The 18247-nt window shown below is 37.6% G+C and overlaps 1 protein-coding gene across 1 annotated transcript in view; it reads left to right on the forward strand.

Annotated features, from left to right (window-relative positions):
* The first annotated feature begins 15993 nt into the window (after positions 1-15993).
* LRRIQ3 (leucine rich repeats and IQ motif containing 3) overlaps positions 15994-18247 on the forward strand; it is a 103689-nt gene continuing 101435 nt past the window's right edge. The window contains exon 1 of the mRNA XM_036256784.1: positions 15994-16242. Within this exon, the coding sequence (XP_036112677.1) occupies positions 15994-16242 (249 nt within the window). The remainder of the gene's footprint in view (positions 16243-18247) is intronic.

The following is an 18247-nucleotide window of genomic DNA, read 5'->3' on the forward strand; positions in this document are numbered from 1 at the left end:
TGTAACTCTGAGCTTTTGTGGGTGGCCTTGTATAGTAGGTTTTCTGTGGGGTGCAGTGTTGCAGTCTTCTTGATCACCTGAGCTGGTTGCTCCAGGAATATTTCTTGTGTGGGTTATGTGGGCCTTCCTGTTGTAATTGAGTCTTGACTGTTATTGGCCAGTTCCTTTATGGGATTGACCCTCAGGCTGGCTGAGTTTGAGGCCCAACCCTGACCACCATGTATGAGCTGCTGTTCAGGTGCTGATCACATGAAGTGAGATTTGTCTCGGCAAGGTTTGGTACCTGTTGAGATCACCCTTTAGATATACTGCTTGTGAAGCTTATTAGGTCCTGTTGTGATGTTGTCTGAAGCTGGTCACTGTGTGTGTTGGTTGTGGACCTCTTGGGAGGAACTCTGGTACAGGCCAATGTAAAATGCTGCCTTTGACTGGCCCTTGGCAACCTGTTTCATGCTACAAGTAATTCACAGTTTGTGGCTGCCTCTGCTATGCCTGTCTGCACACAGGAAAGACCAAACTGCATCAAGGCTGGCTTTTACCAGCACAGGGCCTGGGGGCAGGTCAGCAAAACTCCCATGGCACCCTGAGATGCATCTCTTCTTTCCTCCATCTGCTGGCTGCCTGTTAGGCTCAGTCACTGAAAGAGCCTCTGGTGGTACTCAAGTTGCAGGATATAGGTTCACAGTGAGTCACCAGGTAGGGGTGAGTGGTGTTCACCAGATATCAATCCCAGATGTCAAACTTATTGCCAGTACTGAGTCTGAGGTCATTCAGCAAATGTCCTTGGATATATGTAGTCTAGCTACCACCTCCTGGGTGCCCATACAATTTTGTGTTGGGGTGAGGTCTCAGAGAGTCATCAGGCCAGCAGAGTATATCAGGCCCAAACAGACCATGATTTAGCCATGTGAAAGGAGGGCTTTACATTAGTTGGGCATGCAAGGGAAAAATGTTCCCTGTTCTAGAGCCACCCAGCTCAGGTTGTCCCAGATTTTGCTGGGAGGAGACAGAGCTCAGCAGGAGTCAGGAGAATGTGGCTAGTGGATCTCCTGTGAAGGGGAGGTATCTTTCCGACTTATGGGAAGGTGTTGGGTATGATCCCTTTCCCAGATCCACACCATTAAGTCTGTCCTGGATTTTCCCCCAACCTTGGCAAGACAGAGATACTAAGAGTCCAGTAGGTGGGGCCTTTGGAACCCAGAACGTGGGTCTGCTGGAAGCCCAGGATGTGGTTCTAGTGGATCTCCCATGATGGGGAAGTGCCCGTTAGTATCACAGGACAGTAGGGGGATTGGCGCCCACCCCAAAACCATACAACTCAGTCATTGGCACCTCCTGACTCTGCCTAGACTTGTACACCCTAGCCAAGACAGCTGACTTCTCAGCAGGGCATAAGCTTCACAGTGTAGGGCAAGAGGGAGTCTAGAGGCCAAAGCTGTTGCTTTCTCCGAGACTGATGCTTGCAAAGAGGGGTGTGCTCCATTCATGAAAGATGGCATCAGTGGTATGGAGAATGACTCGGCACCAGAATCCTGGCGACTGTTCCTTCAGCTATCACCCCAGAGCCACAAACTAGACTATTCTCATGCCACTCTAGTCCATTTCACCCTCCCTCCAACGAAACCCAGGGTTAGTGGCTGTGAATGAAATTTTATGCGTTGGTCCTTAAAGGGTGCCTGTGTCTCTAGCAGACTTCCATCTCTCCCTGGGGGACAGAATCTCTGCTGCTTTTCACAGCCAGATGTTATGTGGGTGCCTCTTCCTGGCTATGGTGCTGTGGGCTGGGAAGCCCAGCTTAGAGATTAGACCTCACACTTGTCAGGGAGAACACCCCTCCCCCTACTGCCACCGCTAAGATATCCCTCCAGAACCTCAGCTGCCCCCCTGTGGGAGCAGGGCCAGCTCTTTTTGCATCTCTGCCCTTCCTACCAGTCTTGATGTGACTACTTCTGTAAATCCATGCATATAAGAATTCTCTTCAGCTAATCTTCAGTTGTTTATTCAGAATGATTGTTCTATCATTTAGTTCACTTCCAGTTTGGTCCTGAGTGTAGCTTCCACCTACTCTGCTGCTATTTAGGAACTCCCAATTGCCACCATTTTTTTTTTTTCCCTTACTGGAAAAGGTTGGGAATAATAAGGAGATTTTTAATTGATGTACATTGTGTATCATAAAGACGTGGTTTACACAGTGTGCTTTAAAACATATGATAATTTAAAATTAGTGCTTACGCTGACACAAACTAATGAGAGATTTTCTTACAATGATACTGATTTCTTTTTAACTACATAACTTTTTTGAAATTGTAATTGGAACCTTAACGCTTTCTCTAACGTGTTACTGTACTGAAACTAAATTTGCCTTTTGAATATTATGTTATTATTTGAACTTGATAATATATACACTTGTATGTACTTTTTTTTTTTTTTTTTTTTTTTGTGGGAACCAAACCCGGGACTCTCAGGTCCGCAGGCCGACACTCAACTGCTGAGCCAAACTGGCCAGGGCTACATTTGTATGTACATTTCACAAAATAATTGTAAAATTATCAAAATCTAAAAGGAACAAAAGTGCCTGGATTTTGCTTTTTTTTAAATTCTCACCCAAGGATATTTTTCCATTTATCATCAGATAGAGTGGGAGGTGGGGAGAGGGAGAGAGATAAAAATTGATGTGATAGACACACATTGACTGGTTGCCTCCTGCATGATCCCAAACAGGGCCAGGGACTGAACCGCAACCCAGGTACATGCCCTTGACCAGAATCAAACCTGTGACTCTTTGGTCTGCAGGCCAAACATCTAACCACTGAGTCAAACTGGCCAGGGCCTAGATTCTGCTTTAATGCTCATGTTTAAAATTGTCAGCAACTGGTAAGCAGGCTTTTAAGTAGGCAGAGGAGGAGATGTGAAATGCAATGGTTTTTAGCTTTCCTTGGTGGGCAGTATAATTATCTGGCCCCATAGTTGTGGAGATAAAATTTAGTAGGTAAGCCATGGGGCCTGCGAATTTGTGTTATTCTAGTTATTCTGATGTGTAATAAAGAATGAGAAACAAAATTAATGTTGCATGAGGTAGTATAAAACACAATATGAAACATTTTTACCTATCCAAAATGATTGGGAAATGTGACAGACTATTTAACTGAATAATCTGAATAACCTAAATGTACTTTATATTTGGAATATAGAATACTAGTTTTTAAAAAATGGCAAAATGGTTTATTACATTTATTCCTAGTCATATGTTAGTCTTTCTTAGGATAGCAACAACTTGATATCATTGTTTCCTCCAAAAAATTGTTCTGGAATTTTTAAAATATTAAAGCTGTTTATATGCTAGCAAATCAGTATTGTTGGTGGGAGTTAATATTAATGCAACAGAGTACATAAATTAGTATATGAGAAAGACTGATTTTAAGACTGTTTATTTTAAAAGTCATATTATACCAACTTAAAAAATTGAGAGCGGTTTAAAAATTAAAATACATGAAAAATATGTTAACCGGAACTAAAGAATATGTTTTCAGGAAACTCAGATGATATTTAGTGTAAGTGTTCAATTCACTCTGAATGACTACAGTAAGGAAAAGATATTCTTTGAGTAGATTTCTTATGGTGTGGTAAGAGGAACCAGAGAGTGTTTGGAGATACTTCCAACCCATCCCCTTTACTAAAGGTCTGAAAGACAAGGAAAGAGTTTGTTGCCTTTTTTTTTTTTTAAATCATAAAAGTCTTTTATATGACCTGGTTATATTTAATTTTTATAGAATCAGATGTTTATAGAAACTTTTGGGATGAAATAATGACAAAATATGTCCCTTCTCCAAATATGTGATAATAAAATTAAGGGTTTTAATTGTTTGCCAATTGGTTTATTGTAATATGTTCATTTACTTTTCTCCTGCTAACTTTGAATTTAATTTGCTCTTCTTTATTTCATTTCCTAAGGTGCAAACTTAGCTAATTGATTTTAGATCTTTTCTAATATATGAAATCAATGCTACAAATTACCCTTTAACTTTCACTGCATTCTACACATTTTGAAAAGATGTATTTTCATTTAGTTCAAAATATTTTAAAACTTCTGTTGTGATTTCTTCTTTGACCAATATGTTATTTGAAGTATATGTTTTAATCTTAATGTATTTTGGGATTTTCAAGTTATTTTTCTATTATTGCTATCTAATTTAATTCCACTGTTGCCTGAAACAGACACTGTATGGTATCTATTCTTACAAATTTTTTCAAGGCACGTTTTATGGCCCAGAATGTGTTCTATGTTGGTGAACATTCCAGTCGAGTTTGAGAACAATACTGTTTTTGGATGGAGTAATAGACAACAGTTAACCAGTTGGCTAATGGTACTATGGACTTCAACTGTGTCCTTACTGATTTTCTTCCTGCTGGATACATTCCTTTCCTTTCTTCCCTCCTTCCCTCCGTCCCTCCCCCCCTTCCTTCCTTTCTCTCTCTCTCTCTTTCTGAGATATATCCATTTCTGATAGTGGGATGTTGAAGTCTCCTACTATAATAGTGAATTAATCTATTTCTCTTTTCTAATTGTCTCAATTTTATGTCAGTTATATATTTATTTATTTATTTATTTATTTCCTGTTTTTATTTTAGAGAGAGAGGAAGGGAGACGGAGAGAGAGATGGAAACATCAATGAGAGAGAACATCCATTGGCCACCTCCTGCATGCCCCCCACTGGGGATTGACCCACAACCTGGGCATGTGCCCTGACCAGGAATCAAACTGGTGACCTCTTGGTGCATGGGTTGATGCTCAACCACTGAGCCACACAGGCCAGGCATGTGTCAGTTATTTTGATGCTATATTTAGGCACATGCAGATTAAGGATTGTCATGCCTTCTTGTAAAATTATCCCTTTTTATCATTTCTCTTGAATAGTGCTGGCATGGCACTTCTTTCTTTATCACTTTACTATTTTGACTACTTTCTTAATAGTGTCACAGAAGAATAAATATTTTAATTGAAAATTAATTCACATACCATAAAAGTCACCCTTTTACAGTGTAAATTCAGTGAAAAATATTTTAAAACAAAAATAATAACTTGGAGATTTACTGAAGATGGCGGTGGGCAGGAACAGAGGGAGGATGAGTGTGTAAGAGAGTGAGCGAGTGTGAGAGAGTGAGTAGATGTGAAGGTGGACGACCAAACACCAGCAGTACAGAGCCACGGAGCAGAATGTTCCTATGCTGTGGACGGGAGTAGCCCGATACCACGATAAGCTGCCCTTCAGGGTGCTTCTCCCTGTACCTCAGGGAGGTCCCACCATTTTGGAGGACCCCGGGTCTTCCCTGGGAGGAGGCAGAGGGAGCAGCTAGGGCCCAGCAACCTGAGCCCACCAGCACACCTGGCACCATTGGACCAGTGGACACTTGTGTCAACACAGACCGGGGCACAGTAGTGGAGCTGTCAAGGTGCTGGTCTCTGAAGCCACAGACAGCTCAGAGCCCAACACCATCTCCCATAGTAGCAGCCCGATCAGAGTCTAGATATACCCCCAGCAATAGAGGCTGGGGAGCAGATATCCATCCCCAGGCAACAGAAACACAGATCACCAGCCTAGACCCATCCCCAAAAACTATAGCAGGAGTTGAGCCCCATGGGGCAGCAGCAATCCCCAGACACCAGCGGCTGGATCTGGGGCTCCACAGAGGCCTGTGCGATCCAGTAGCTTACAAGAGAAGTGGGAAGCTGGAGCCCTAGAGAGACTGGAGCGATCCAGCTGCCCACCCTCGGGAACTGAGGGTGTGGGGGCACCAGAGAGGCCTGTGCCACCCAGCAGAGACTGTGCAATCTAGTTACCCACAGGACCTGCAGGATGCTGAAGCACCAGAAGGCCTGTGCAACCTAGCAGGGACTGCAACATGTAGTCATCCACGGGACCTGCGGGGCGCTGAAGCACCAGAGAGGCCTGTGCGACCCACCAGCCCACAACATAGATAGAGCCAGGTCCCCAAAGGGACAATGTGATCCAGTTACCCACAGGACCTTCAGGGTGTGGCACCAGGAAGGTCCGTACGACCCAGCTGTGCACAAGATAGGCATAGAGGATATGAATAATGGAGGCAGAGTGAATAGAAACTACGCAGACGATCTCCCAGGACCAAATGTGAATTACAACAAAAATAAAGACAAATCCTTGGAAAAAAGCAACAGAAAAGCAGCAGGACAGGACCATATAACAAAGGACACTGGTAGGATCTGCAGAGGCACAAGAGGGTGGCAGGCTGGGAGCCCAGGGACAGCAGCAGTCTTAGCTGTGAGCAGCACCCTTGGGGAATAAAGACCAAGCCCTCTCCACAGTGCAGAGAGCCAGAACAGAGTGCTAAAATAGCCACAGCCACTCTCCTGGAGGCTACAGCAGAGGAAAGGCAGATAGGATTGGAACTCTGTGGGGACACTCGGGATTTGGAGGGCACTCAGTGCTTTTGCTGAGTTGTGGCCACAAAGGACAGTGGCCAGTGTGCTCCTTCCCCAAGCTGTGGGGAAAAGCAGCAGCCCTCCTTCCCCTCGGAGATTCAGTCTTTTCCAGGTGAGGCAAAGAAATGCAAATTGAGGCTCATTAATAACCAGCATCTATCCCACCCTCTGGAAATCCTCTTATGCAGAACACCAGGGCTACATTCCAAGGCACTGAGTAACTGGGACTACTAGCCACCAGAAAAAAGCTAGAGGATAACTGAACCTTTCCTGGGCTTGCAAATCTACTCAGGAAAGTAAGACTTGACAGGGGTGTTTAACATGGGCCCACCCAGGCTCATGCAATCCAGTAGAGGGAGCCACAAACAGCAGAACACCAGCACCCACAGGGAAGATTTGGCAGGCTCCAAAACCCACTGAGATAGCCAAAATGGTGAAACAAAAAAACAAATCCTAAATGAAAGAACAAGAGAACTATCAAAGATGAGATCAATGAAATGCAGCTAAGCAAATTACAGAGGTAAAGTTCAGAGCCATGATCTTGAGGAAGCTCAACAGCATAAGTAAGGACATCAGCACCATGAGTAAAGATATAGAAACACTGAAAACCAACCACGTGGAAATGAAAGTGACATAACAGAAATTAAGAACAAATTGGAAGGACTAACCACAGCAGAGTAGAGGAAGCTGAGGATCAGATCAGTGAATTAGAAGACAGGGTAGATAAAATCAACCAATCAGAAAAACAAAAGGAAAAAACAATTAAAAAACAGGATGATAGCTTAAGAGAACTGTGGGACAACTGGAAACGTAATAACATTTGCATCATAGGAGTCCCCGAAGAGGAAGAAAATGGGCAAGATTAGAGAACATATTTGAAGAAATAGTGACAGAAAACTTTTCTAACTTGGTGAAGATGAAGGCATTCAAGTTCAAGAAGCACAGAGCCCCAAGTAAGAAGAACCCAAACAGGCCACACCAAGCCACGTAGTAATTAAAATGCCCAAAATTAAAGACAAAGAGAGAATCCTAAAGGCAGCAAGAGATAAACAACAGGTTACCTACAAAGGAACCTTCATAAGGCTCTCAGCTGACTTCTCAACAGAAACACTACAGGCCTGAAGGGAATGGCATGAAGTAATCAAGGTCATGAAAAACAAATATTTGAATTTAAGACTACTCTACCCAGCAAGGCTATCATTCAAAATAGAAGGTCAAATAAAGAGCTTTCCAGACACACACAAAAAAGGCTAAGGGGATATATTAACATCAAACCAGCACTGCAAGATATGCTAAAAGGACTGCTGTAATTAGTAGAAGAAATAGGAAGAAAAATAGAACCATGCTAAACAAAAATGGCAATAAATGAATATGTATCAATTATCACCTTAAATGTGAATGGTTTGAATGCTCTGATAAAAAGACATAGAGTGGCTGACTGGATAAGAAAGCATGACACACATATATGTTGTTTACAAGAGACCCACCTCACAACAAAAGACTCACATAGGTTGAAACTGAAGGGATGGAAAAAAATCTTTCAAGCAAATGGAAAGGAAAAAAAAAAAAAGCTGGGGTAGTAATACTTATATGTGATAAAGTAGATTTCAAAGTGAAGGCCATAACTAGAGACATAACTAGCTACATAATACTAAAAGTATCTGTCCAACAGGAAGATATAACCTTGGTAAAGATATATGCACACAATTTAGAAGCACCAACATATATTAAAAATCTTTTGGAGGACTTCAAAGGAGAAATCAACAGCAATACAGTCATAGCAGGGGACCTCAATACCATGCTGACATCACTGGATAGATCTTCTAGACAAAAAATTAACAAGGAAACAAACTCTAAATGAAGTGCTAGATCAAATGGATTTAATGGATATCTATAGAGAATTACACCCCAAAACCGCAGAATTCACATTCTTCTCAAGTGCACGTAAGACTTTCTCAAAGATAGACCACATGATAGGGCACAAACTAAGTCTCTACAAGTTCAAGAAGATTGCAATCATATTAAGCATCTTCTCAGATCATAATGGCATGCAACTAGAAATCAATTGCAACAAGAACATGTAAAGACATTTGAAAGCAAGGAGGCTAAATAACATGTTATTGAACAATGAATGGGTTACTGAGGAGATCAAGGAAGAAATTAAAAACTTCCTGGAAAGCAATAAAAATGAACACACAACAACACAAAATTTATGGGATGCAGCGAAAATTGTTCTCAGAGGGAAGTTCATAGCACTACATGTCTACCTCAAGAAGCAAGAAAAATTTCTTATAGACTATCTAACCTCACAACTTAAAGAACTAGAAAGCAAACAAAAAGAAAACCCCAGAGCAAGTAGAAGGAAGGAAATAGTAAAGATCAGAGCAGAAATAAATGACATGGAGACCAAATTAAAAAAACAAAAAACAAAAACAAAAACAAACTATTCAAAGGATTAATGAAACAAAGATCTGATTAATTGAAAAGATGATCAAGATTAATGAACTGTTAGCTAGACTCACCAAGAAACAAAGAGAGAGAACCCAAATACACAAAATCAGAAATGAAAGAGGAGAAATATTAACTGACACCACAGAAATACAAAAGATTGTTAACAACTACTATGAACAATTATATGGCAACAAATTTGACAATCTAAGTGAAATGGAAAAATTTCTAGAAACACATAGTCTCCCAAAACTGAACCGGTAAGAGACAGAAAACTTGAACTGACCAATAACAAATAAGTAAATTGAAGATATAATCAAGACTCTCCCAGCAAACAAAACCCCAGGCCCGGACAGCTTCACAGGGGGAATTTTACCGAACATTCAAAGAACTAATACCCATTCTCCTCAAACTATTTCAAAAATTCAAGAAGAAGGAAGACTTCTAAACTCGTTTTATGAGGCCAGCATAATTCTAATTCCAAAATCAGAAAAAGACACTACAAAGAAGGAAAACTACAGACCAATATCCCTGAAGAAACTAGATGTCAAAATCCAGAACAATATACTAGCAAATTTAATCCAGATATACATCAAAAAAATTATTCACCATGACCAAGTGTGGGATTCATTTCAGGGATGCAAGGCTGGTACAATATTCGCAAATCAATAAATGTGATACACCACATAAACAAAATGAAAGATAAAAATCATATGATCATATCAAGAGACACTGAAAAAGCATTTGATAAAATCCAGCACCCACTTCTGATAAAAATGCTCAGCAATCTGGGTATAGAAGGATCATATCTCAACATAATAAAGGCCATATATGAAAGACCTACAGCCAACATCATACTCAATGGGCAAAAATGAAAAGCATTTCCCTTAAGAACAGGAATAAGAAAAGGATGCCCACTTTCACCACTCTTATTTTACATAGTACTGCAAGTCTTAGCCACAGCAATCAGACAGGAAGAAAAATAAAAGAGATCCAAGTTGGAAAGGAGGAAGTGAAACTGCCATTATTCGCAGATGACATGATACTATATGTAAAAAACCCTAAAGATTCCATCAAAAATTTACTGGACTTAATAAATGAATTTGGCAAAGTAGCAGGATACAAAATTAACATCAAGAAATTGATGGCATTCTTATACACCAATGATGATCTCCCAGAAAGAGAAACTGAAAAAAAAATCCCATTTACCATCGTGGCAAAATAATTAAGATACCTAGGAACAAACTTAACCAAAGAAATAAAAGAACTATTTGCAGAAAACTAGAGGTCATTGAAAAAAGAAATAGAGGAAGATATGAAAAAGTGGAAGCACATACCTTGTTCATGGATTGGAAAAATTAACATCATTAAAATGTCCATATTACCCAAAGCAATCTATAGATTCAATGCAATCCCCATCAAAATACCAACGACATACTTCACAGAACTACAACAAATACTTCAAAAGTTCATGTGGAACCAAAAAAGACCACGAATAGCCACAGCAATCTTGAAAAAGAAGAACAAAGTTGGAGGGATCACATTACCAGATTTCAGGTTATAGCTATAAAGCCACTGTAATTAAAACAGCCTGATACTGGCACAAGAACAGGCATATAGACCAATGGAACAGAACAGAGAACCCAGAAATGGACCCAAGGCAATATGCTCAGTTAATATTTGACAAAGGTAGCAAGAGCATACAGTGGAGTAAAGACAGCCTCTTTAATAAATGGTGTTGGGAAAATTGGACAGCTACATGCAAAAAAAAAAAAAAACAAAAAATGAAACTAGACCATCAACTTACACCCTACACAAGAATAAACTCAAAATGGATAAAAGACTTAAATGTGACTCATGAATCCATAAAAATCCTAGAATAAAATATAGGCAACAAAACTTCAGACATCATACGCAGCAGAATTTTCACTAATACATCACCTAAGGCAACAGAAACAAAGGGGAAAATGAACACATGGGACTACATGAAACTCAAAAGCTTCTGCACAGCAAAAGAAACAACCACTAAAATGGAAAGGCAACCAACCCACTGTATAGGAGAGCATAATTGCCAATGATATATCAAATAAGGAGTTAATTTCCTATATATATAGAGCACTCATACAACTCAACAAAAGGAAGACAAAGAACCCAATTAAAAATGGGCAGAGGAACTAAATAGACACCTCTTCAAACAGGATATACAAATGGCTAAGAGACATATGAAGAAATGCTCAACATCACTAATCATCAGAGAGATGCCAATTAAAACAACAATGAGGTATCACCTCACACCTGTCAGAATGGCCACCATCAACAAATCATCAAACAACAGGTGTTGGCAAGGGTGTGGAGAAAAGGGGACTCTAGTACTCTGCTGGTGGGAATGCAGACTGGTGCAGCCACTATGGAAAACAATATGGTGTTACCTCAAAAAATTAAAAATGGAATTGCCATTTGACCCAGTGATTCCACTTCTAGGAATATACACTAAGAAGCCTGAAACACTAATCAGAAAGAATATATGTACCCCCATGTTTGTAGCAGCACTATTTACAATAGGTAAGATCTGGAAACAGCCCAAATGTCCATCAGTAGACGAATGGATAAAAAAGCAGTGGTACATATACACAATGGAGTACTATGCAGCTGTAAGTAAGAAGGATCTCTTATCCTTTGAGACAACATGGAAGAACCTGGAAAGTATTATAATACTAAGCGAAACAAGCCAAACAGAGAAAGACAAATACCATATAATCTCACTTATTTGTGGAATGTAATGAACATAACAATCTGAGGAATGGGATAGTCCCAGAGATGTGGAAGTGGTGTACAGACTGACAATCTAGAGAAGAGGTGATGGTGGGGGAGAGATAAACCACAGAACTTATAAGCATGTATCCATGAACAATGGACATGGACAACAAAGCTGGGGACAGGGCAGTGAGGGAAGGGTGAGGGAAACCAGTAAGGGGAAAAGGAGAAACATCTGTAACAAAAATAAATAAATAAATTTTTTAAAAAGTCACCCTTTTACATTGTAAATTCAGTGAAAAATATTTTAAAACAAAAATAATAACTTGGTAGTTTATCAAGTCCTTTTTTGGTGTGTTTTATAATCTTCGTTTTAATGCTTTCATAGTATGAAATGCTTCCATTGATTATATTACGATATTTAGTTAATACCAAGTTTGAAGGCATTAGGATTTATCATGAATTCCTGTGTATCATTATCTTTTTTCCTATCATAGTTATTTTTATATGATATATTTTCATTGCAATATAACTGATAGAACATTATATTAATTTCAGATGTACAACATAGTGATTGATATTTGCATATATTGAAAAATGATTATCATAAAAAGTCTAGTTCAAATCTGTCACCACATATAATTTCAAATTATTTTTTCTTGTAATGAGAACTTTTTTTTTATCCTCACCCGAGGACATTTTCTTATTTATCTTCAGATAGAGCGGGAGGGAGAGAGGGAGAAAGAGAGAGAGAGAAACATCTATGAGAGAGACACAGCAGCCAGCTGCTACCTACATGACCCCAACCGGGACTGGGGACAAATTGCCACCGAGGCACATGCCCTTCCTTAGCAGGAACCAAACCTGGCCCTCTCTAGTCTGCGGCTGACACTCTAACCACTGAGCCAAACTGGCCAATGCATGGTGAGAAATTTTAAGATCTATTCTCTTAAAAACTTTCAAATTTTCAGTATAGTATTATTAACTATAGTCACCATGCTATACATTACCTCCAACGATTAACTTATTTTACACCTGGAAATTTGTACTTTTGATCCATTTTCCTCTTTTCATCCACTGCCCTACACTACCTCTGGCAATCACCAATCTGTTTCCATATCTGTGAGTTCATTTTTGTTTGTTTGTTTAAGATTTCACATAGAGATGAACTCATACTGTATTTATCTTTCCGGGTCTGACTTATATCATTTACATAATGCCCTCAAACTCTGTCTTCTGTGTGTGTGTGTGTGTGTGTGTGTGTGTGTGTGTGTATGTGTGTCACATTTTCTTTATTCATTTGTTGGTGGAAATTTAGGTTGGGTGCATATCTTGGCTACTTTAAGTAATACAATAATGAAGATGAGGGTGTATATATCTTTCTAAGTTAGTGTTTTAGGATAACAACCCAGAAGTAGAATAGCTGGATCATATATGGTAGTTCTGTTTTTAATTTTGTGAGAAAATGCCATACTATTTCATAGTTTTTGCACTAATTTATATTTCTGCCAACAGTGCACACTAGTTATTTCTTGTATTTTTGACAATATCTATTTTAACAGGTGTGAAATGAGATCTCGTTGGGGTTTTGATTGGCATTTCCCTGCTGATTAGTGAAATTGAACATCTCTTGTATGTGTTGGCCATCTGTACATCTTCTTAGGAAAAATGCCTACTCATTTTCTGCCCAATTTTTAATTGGATTGTTTGTTTTTGCCATTGAGTTGTACATGTTCTTTATATATTTTGGATATTAGCCGCTTATGAGAAATATGATTTGCAAATATTTTCTCCCATTCAGTATGTTGAGTTTTCATGTTATTGTTTCCTTTGCTGTGCAGATCCTTTTTAATTTTATGTATTTCTACTTGCTTAATTTTAGTTTTGTTGCCTTTGCTTTTTTTGTCAGATTTAAGTACCATTGTCAAGGAGTTGTAAGGGAATTTACTGCCTATATTTTCTTTTAGCAGTTTTGTGATTTCCGGTCTAGTAATCAAGCCTTTAATCTGTAAGATTGTTGTCCATTTTGTTCTTTTTCAAGTATATGTATGTTTTATTGAGTTTTAGAGAGAGAAGAAGGGAGAGGGATAGAGAGATAGAAATATTGATGAGAGAGAAACATTGATTGGCTGCATCCTGCATACCCCCTACTGGGGATCTTGCGACATGGGCATGTGCTCTGACTAGGAATCAAACCAATGGCCACTTGGTGCATAGTATGATGCTCAACCCACTGAGCTTCACTGACTGGGCCATTTTGTTCTTTTGCATGTTTCTGTACAGTTTTCCCAACATCGTATATTGAAGAGACTGCTCTTTCCCCATTGTGTGTTCTTGGCTCTTTGCTGTAAATCAATTGACCATATATGCATGGGTTTATTTATAAGATATCTGTGCTGTTCTACTGATCTATGTGTTTGTTCATGCCAAAGCCATACTCTTTTAATTACTGTATCTTTCTCAAGTAATTTAATGATGTTTCCAGCTTTGTCCTTTTTCCTCAAAATTGCTTTGGCTATTTGGGCCCTTTTGTGGCTCCAGATAAATATTAGGACTGTCTGTTCTTTTTCTGTGAAAAATGCCTTTGGAATTTTTGATAAAGATTGCATTGAATTTGTAGATTGCTTTGAGTAGTATGGATATATTTATATTTTTATCCTCACCTGAGGACATTTTTGCATTTTTCTTCAGATAGAGCAGGAGGGAGAAAGGGAGGAAGAGAGAGAGAGAAACATCGAGTACTCATCTAAATGTTTTATTACGAGTATATGAACTAAAGAAACTTTACTTGTTAAAAATAATAGTACATTCAGATTGGATCTCTTAGTTGTACCACAATGTGTAATTCAATGTGTTAGTAGGGGAAACTCTGAAGTGGGGGTAGGAGGGAGTACACATTTTTTGGCCCACAGCCCAAAGACTTTGATAATGTAGATATGATATGGGATCCAGAAAATCTTCCTCTTTATTAATTTTTTTGGTGATTGATATTTAGAGTTTGAGGATTATAGTTTTAGATCTTGGCTAGGATATAAAAAGTAGCCATTTTTTATTATTTATTATTATTTTAAAAACATGTATATATTTTTATTGTTTTAGAGAAAGAGGAAGGGAGAGGGAAAGAGAGATAAACACATCAATTGGTTGCTTCCTGCACACCCCCTTCTGGGGATTGAGCCTGCAACCCAGGCATGTGCCCTGACCAAGAATCTAACCAGCAACCTTTTGGTACATGTGACGATGCTCAATCTACTGTGCCACACCAGCAGGGTGAAAGTAGCCAGTCTTTTAAAGAGTGAAAGGCTTTGTCTGGATTTTCACATTTATTCTCATTTGGATTATGCTGACCCATTTTACCTCCTTATGATAGAAATAAATTTTTCCAGCAAAGAAGGTGGTTAATCTCAACCAAACCCTCTCAGATCTGCCACTTGAGCCTATATATTATCTTCTAAACTATCACTGGGAGACTGCCTTTTATGAAAGCTGAAATTACCCACAGTAAGAGAAATTCCACATATATGAAAATATTATATAAAATTATACAAAAAGCTCTGATCTAGAAGTTTTTGATAAACTTAGTCAAATTTGAAACTATTAGAATTCTAAATCTTAATTGCCTAATAGAATTAAACACAAATACAGGGTGGGGCAAAAGTAGGTTTTGCAGTAGTGAGAATGTAAAACAGAGTTTATTCTTATATTATTATTTATTCATTATTGTATTATTTTCCATGTGAACAATTGTAACCCACTCTCTCCCCACACTGTATAATGTGATTCTAATTGTTTCTTTTGGAAATAAATATTTGTAAAAGTTGAAGTCCTGCATTGCACCTTATTTTCATTTAAGCCCTTCCCACAAAAAAAATATTACTCTCCTGATTTAGGAGTTCATAATTCAAATGATTTCTTTATTTAAAAGATCTTTTAACAAAAATTATTATATAAGGTATGCTAAAGTATAGTTTTCTTTCTTTGTTTAATTTAGTTGTCTTGCCAGGAGGTGATGTTTTTGTATTAACTGTTTCATTGAATTTCCTTTTCTCTAAGTATTTTAGGAAAAAGGAAGTTATTCTTCCTTTTACTGGTTAGTTCATTGGTGAGGGCAATAATATCTCTTTGAGTTGTAACCACATAAATGTTAGACATTTCAGATACTTTGAGATAGATTTTATGGGAATTAGATTTAAAAAATTTTAACTTAGTTTCTACCCATTTTTTTTCTCACTATCAATTAGCAAATGTTTTTGTTTACATATAGATTTAATTTTGGAAGATTTAATTTAATTTAATTTCAAAGATGTTTGAAAGGAATTTACCATTTTTTCTAGATGTTTCATGGAACTATCATAAAAGAGCTCCTCAGTCATGAAGAATGGAGTCACTATAATCAAAACATAATAGAAGATCAGAAAGATTTTGTTTTTGTGAAGTGCAGTGGTCTTCATTTAAAATCTATGGAACATTTGCAATCTTGTATCTCTCTTAGAGTATGCATCTTCTCAAACAATTTTATTACAGATATTAGTCCACTTCAAAGTTGTATAAAATTAATCAAACTTGATCTCCACGGAAATCAGGTAAGCAATAGCAATTTCAGATATTTTAATATAAATTAAATTAGATTTAATAAGCACTATCTATGCACACTATGTTTCCCAGATTGTATTTTCTATAAAGTGTAAACAAAAATTTAAAATTAAATAAAAATATATACTGTAGAAACACAAAATTTCATATATAAGCAAAATTTTTCAATTAAAAGTATATAAATAAACTGTGATTTAGTTCATTTTACTTCTTAAATCCATAGTCGGGATTAGGAATACTTCTTGACTCCTTAGTTTTTTTAAAAATAACATAATAACTGATGTATAACATATTAACTTCAAGTATAGAACATGATTCAATATTTGTGTATATTGTGAAATGATCACCACAATATTCTACTTAACATCGCTACATGGTTACAAATCAGATATATAATTTGCAAATATTTTCTTCCATTTGGTTGGTTGCTATTTTATTTTAGTGATAGTTTCTTTTGCTATGCAGAAGCTTTTAATTTTTATGTAGTCTCATTTGTTTATTTTTGCTTTTGTTGTCTTTTGGTTTCAGATTTTTAAAAAAATTACTAATATTACCAAGACTGATGTTCTGATGTCAAAGAACTCACTGTCTGTGTTTTTTGCTAGGATTTTTATGGTTCCAGATCTTACCTTCAAGTCTGTAATCCATTTTTAGTTATTTTTTTGTATATGGTATAAGGTAGTGGTCCCCTTTTATTCTTTGGCATGTGTTTGTCCAGTTTTCCCAACATAATTTATTAAAGAGACTGTATTTCCCTATTGTATATTCTTGGCTGTTTTCTTGCAAATCAATTCACTATACATCTGTGCATTTATTTCTGAGCTCTTTATTCTGTTCCATTGAACTATGTGTCTGGTATTATGATTGTACCATACTGTTTGATTACTATTTCTTTGTAATATAGTTTGAAATCAGGGAGTATGTTGCCTCCAGTTTTATTCTTCTCACTAAAAATTTTGTTGATTATTCAGATTCCATTCGAATTTTAGGATTGTTTTATTTCTGTGAAAAATGCCATTGCATTTTTTTTTAATAGGAATTTCATGGAATCTGTAGAATGCTTTGGGTAGTATGGATATTTTAAGTAATATTTTCCCAATCCTTAGGGAATATATTTTCATTTATTTGTGTCTTCAATTTTTTTTTAATGTCTCATAGTTTTCAGTGTGCAGGTATTTCACCTTCTTGATTAAAATATTCCCAGGTATTGCCCTGACCAGTTTGGCTCCATGGTTAGAGCATCAGCACAAGGATGGTAGGGTTGCAGGTTCAATCCTGGACATGTGGGAGGCAACCAATGGATGTGTCTCTTTCACATTGATGTTTCTCTCTTTCTCCCCTTCCCTCCCTCCTACCACTCTTTCTAAAAAAAAAAAATAATAATCAATTTAAAAATATCAGGTGAGGAGATATATATATATATATATATATATATATATATATATATATATATATATATATCCCTATGTATTTTTGGAGCAATTTTAAATGGAGTTTTCTTAATTTCTCTTTCAGACAGTTTGCTATTAGTGTATGAAAATGCAACAAATTTTTATGTACTGATTTTTTTTTCCTTAACCAGTTAAACACTATTACTATTTTTTTCATTTAATTTATTGGGGTGACACTGTTTAACAATATTATGTAGGTTTCAGGTGCACAATTCTACAACATATCATCTGTACACTGTATTGTGTGTTCACCACCCCAAGTCAAGTCTCCTTATATCACCTTTTATCTCCCCTATACCCTCCTTCACCTCTCCTCCTTCTCCTGGGAACCACCATACTGTTGTCCATGTCTATGAGTTTTTTCTTTTTTGCTCAATCCCTCCACTTCCCAGCACCCCAACAGCTCTCAGCCTGCACTCTATCTTTGAGTCTGTCTCTATTTTGCTTGTTAGTTCATTTTGTTCATTAAATTCCACATATGTGTGAAATCATATGGTATTTGTCTTTCTCTCACTGGCTTATTTCACTTAGCGTAATGCTGTCC

Source organism: Molossus molossus, unplaced genomic scaffold (assembly GCF_014108415.1).
Source record: "Molossus molossus isolate mMolMol1 unplaced genomic scaffold, mMolMol1.p scaffold_m16_p_12, whole genome shotgun sequence".
Lineage (NCBI taxonomy): Eukaryota > Metazoa > Chordata > Mammalia > Chiroptera > Molossidae > Molossus > Molossus molossus.